General features: G+C 37.1%; 1 protein-coding gene across 1 annotated transcript in view; it reads right to left on the bottom strand.

The window, feature by feature from the left end:
* Window positions 1-1,371: 1,371 nt before the first annotated feature.
* LOC135786655 (collagen alpha-6(VI) chain) overlaps window positions 1,372-4,282 on the bottom strand; it is a 65,308-nt gene continuing 62,397 nt past the window's right edge. Inside the window, exons 40-42 of the mRNA XM_065296147.2 lie at window positions 4,079-4,249; window positions 2,662-2,703; window positions 1,372-2,562 (exon numbers count right to left, since the gene is read on the bottom strand). Coding sequence (XP_065152219.1) covers window positions 2,369-2,562; window positions 2,662-2,703; window positions 4,079-4,249 — 407 coding nt within the window. The 3' untranslated portion in view covers window positions 1,372-2,368. The remainder of the gene's footprint in view (window positions 2,563-2,661; window positions 2,704-4,078; window positions 4,250-4,282) is intronic.

Below are 4,282 nucleotides of genomic sequence, written 5' to 3'. Positions count from 1 at the left end.
TTATAATGTCTATGTTATTCTTTGTTGGACCTAAATGATGTACAGTGGATTTTATCTTACACCTATCATAAAATGGTGATCCAGGTCATCAAAGCTTAAAGTCTGTGTAAAGTCACTAGGTGTGTTCGAGAAAAGGCGGCGCTTCGCAGACCGATCATCAAGGTTTGCAGTCGAGGGAGGAGTTGGAGCCGTCAATTTGGACACCTACTGCTTGCCGTAGTGATGTGTGCCGTGTTTCCTTTTTTTAATCGCGAATGAAGTGAATAAGATGATGAATTTGTCAACAAACTAATATTTTATTAAATGTTGCACACTTTATATTAAATATTTTAGTTGCTGTTTATACTGTATGAAATAAATAACGGGAAACATAAGTCTAGATTATTAACATACCGTCTTTCGCTTATTTTAATTTTTATTACATGGAACAATAAATCATATCATATTAAAGGGACTTTTTTGAAAATATGTTAATTTTACAGCTCCCCTAGAGTTAAACATTTGATTTTTACCGTTTTGGAATCCATTCAGCCGATCTCCGGGTCTGGCGCTAACACTTTTAGCATAGCTTAGCATAATTCATTGAATCTGATTAGACCATTAGCATCGCGCTTAAAAATCGCGACTAATCAGATTCAATTAATTGGAACCGCCAAACCCAGAGATCAGCTGAATGGATTCCAAAACGGTAAAAATCAAATGTTTAACTCTAGGGGAGCTGGAAAATGAGCATATTTTTTTTTTAAAGTGGAGTGTCCCTTTAAGGAGTTTTACCTGTTGTATGTAAAATATGCATTTTTTTACCTTTAAATAATGTCTCTAAAATTGTTTCAGTGATAACAACTTTTAACTGGAAAAATTGTACTGTTGCTGCAACCTGAGCAGCCTCCTAGCTGCTACAAGCACACTCTGAAAGTGGCGGTGGAGCGTAGAGCACACAGCCCCGCCCCTCCCCCTGCCTGCAGAAGAGTGTCTGATACCAGGCACTGTTGCGCTTTTCAACCACACGGGGGAGCTGTAAGTCATTTTTACATGGAAACTACATAGTGTTGCTTTAATGCCATACGTCACATGCCATCAGTGCCAACTCAAGTCGGACAAAAATTATAACTGGCATGCACGGCTTTAAGCTAGCCGCTGATCGGTCTGCACAGCACACCATGAAGTCGAACACACCTAAAACTTAGATTTCCCACGAGTGGGCGTGGTTTCAGCACTGACAGAGGACACCCCCCCTATGTTTGAGAGTAGAGAATCCTGCTTCATTTTCCAAGATTTTACAAAACTTATTTAATTGACTTTACGAGGATACTGACAGATATTTACCATAGTGTTTATTCTTCTAAGGAAACAAACAAAAGACAAGAAAACTCAAGGGAGTTCAAGTTTTTTAATGTAATAAAATGAGCCAACATTAAAGTTGCATTGTAAGAATTTCTTTTTGTTTGACTCTCTGATGTAAACTGCATGCAAATATATGGCCAGTTACAGTAGTCAGAAATAAACTTTTGTACTGAAAGTAACTTTGCATAGCACTTGTCATATTATTGCCTCCTTAAGAAGAATCGCTCTATTGTCTTTCTCACCTTTCTTACAAGCTGCTCCGGATAAAAGTGTCTGCTAAATGTTCAAAAACTCCAGGACTTTAGCTACCTAGTCAAGAGTTTACCACAATATAACCCGCTTGGCCAAACAATAAATGAGGATTAAAGTGTTTGACAAAAGTTTCAAAATTGTGAGTTCATTTAATTACAAACTTCAATTTTAACAAATTGTGCACTTTTTTTTAAAAACATCATCTAAATCTTGGTTTGTATTAACTCACCTAAAGAAATCCATAAAGCTAAAACCTGAATTTCTGATTATTCCCTGCAGGTCTGCCATTTGACAACTTCTGTCAGGACCCAGCCATATGTTTAAAGGGGCAATCAGTAGGATCTACCCCCATCTAGTGGTGGAATTGTATTTTGCATTGAAACGAACAGTGCTTACTAGCTTCCAAATGCGTGTTTCAACTACGGTAGCCATTATGTAATCGCTGATCTCCTTGTCCATTGCAGCTGGTTCACGTGTTCTGAATGAAAACACGTTGTAGAAACGCGTTGGTAGGCTAGTGCTTTTTGTCCCTCTCTGTTATTATAGTTTATCAATACGGCGGAACGATATGGACGCCTCCTTGGACTTACCCGTTCAATGTAAGTAAAGAGAAGAAATTCTAAGCTTACAAACAAAAGTCAGATCACTGGCAGAGGTCATTTTGACACCAACGAGGACATATTTATGAATAAAGACATTGATTTTGATTAATAAAACACTTAAAATCCTACTTATTGCCCCTTTAATGCATTCGCTTCAATGAATATCACAATTAGGAGGTGCCGGGAGATGCTTTTCTGTCCTTTAGACAGCGACTCTCACAGTCATTTTGAGTATTAAACCTGTTGCCGTTCCCATTGCATCCGCTATACCAGAACTGGAGACATTTCCCACTGTTGATGTTGAAGTACCATTTCACTGAATAGGCTGAGCATGTTCCTTCATCATACTTCAGGTGGCAAACATCTATAAATAAATAAAAAATATTATGTTAATATGGTTTCAACCAGCACGGCTATGGCACAGATTTATATTGTGTAGATTACTAGTGACATGCTTACATACCTTCGCTTATGCTGGAATCATCCTTCGATAGAGTTTCCAAAACTGTGAGAATAAGGGAGGGATGAAGTCAAAATATATTAATGCTTCATTTAAGGTGTGCATTTATACACCTTCAATCTACATGTTATGTGGTTTATTTTGATAGGTAAGATGTCTTTGTAGTGTTACGGTCGACTGTGTTGCACATCCACTGGTTCGGGTGTGTTCTTAAACATTAAAGGGGACATTTCAAAAGACTTTTTTAAGATGTCAAATAAATTTTTGGTGTTCACAGAGTATATATGTTTTAGCTCAAAATATCATAATTTATTATAACATGTTAAAATTGACACTTTGTAGGTGTTTGCAAAAATGTGCAGTTTTTGGGTGTGTCCTTTAAAATGCAAATGAGCTGATCTCTGCACTAAATGGCAGTGCCGTGATTGGATAGTGCAGATTTAAGGGGTGGTATTATCCCCTTCTGACATCACAGGGGAGCCAAATTTTAATTACCTATTTTTCACATGCTTGCAGAGAATGGTTTACTAAAACTAAGTTACTGGGTTGATCTTATTCACATTGTCTAGGTTGATAGAAGCACTGGGGACCCAATTATAGCACTTAAACATAGAAAAAGTCCGATTTCATGATATGTCCCCTTTAAGACGCTGTCGTTTCAGCTTTTCAATAGCATAAATCGCTATTTTGTAGTGAATTTTGCCTAGATATTTACAGAGATGATAGACAAGATGTTATAAAATAATAATTTAAAGGGGCCATGGCATAAAAATTTGACTTTTTCCATGTTTAAGTGCTATGATTGGGTCCCCAGTGCTTCTATCAACCCAGAAAATGTAAAAAAGATCAACCCAGTAACTTAGTTTTGGTAAACTATTCTTTGCAAGCATGTGAAAAAATAGGTCATTGAAATTTGTCTCCCCTTGTGATGTCAGAAGGGGATAATACCGCCCCTTAATCTGCACTATCCAACCACAGCACTGTCATTTAGTGTAGAGAGAAAGAGAGAGAGAAAACATAATTAACAGCACAATTGAGTTTGCATCAAACAACCATCATTGTGATCAGTGTTTGCATTTCATCCGCTCATTTGCATTTTAAAAGGACACACCCAAAACGGCACATTTTTGCTCACACCTACAAAGTGTCAAATTTAACATGTTATAATAAATTATCTATGTTGTATTTTGAACTAAAACTTCACATGAGTATTCTGGGGACACCAAATATTTATTTCACATCTTAAAAAATTATTGTGAAATGTCCCCTTTAATAAAAACAATATTTTACATTCAACTAATTTTTTTATTTTTCTTCAAATGTTATAGCGCGACATCTGATGTTTTTTTTTCAGAACGCATCACAAATTTGAATCCTAATTTATATAAGTAATAACACCTCTGGCCCCGAATCAACGTACCTGTCGAGCCACATTCGCTGAAACACTCCGCCTCTGTCAAAAAACGGTTTTCGTTTCCTCCACAACCTCCATACCAGAACTGCTGGCATTTCTGTGCTTTCTGGTTGTAGTGCCATCTGATCTCATACGACTCACATGCGGTGCCTGAATCTTTCTCAAGAAAACATCGAGCTGCGGAAAAGAAACAACACTGTATAGTCCAGT

Source organism: Paramisgurnus dabryanus, chromosome 20 (genome assembly GCF_030506205.2).
Source record: "Paramisgurnus dabryanus chromosome 20, PD_genome_1.1, whole genome shotgun sequence".
Classification (NCBI taxonomy): Eukaryota; Metazoa; Chordata; class Actinopteri; order Cypriniformes; family Cobitidae; genus Paramisgurnus; species Paramisgurnus dabryanus.
This window is presented reverse-complemented; position numbering and strand designations above follow the sequence as displayed.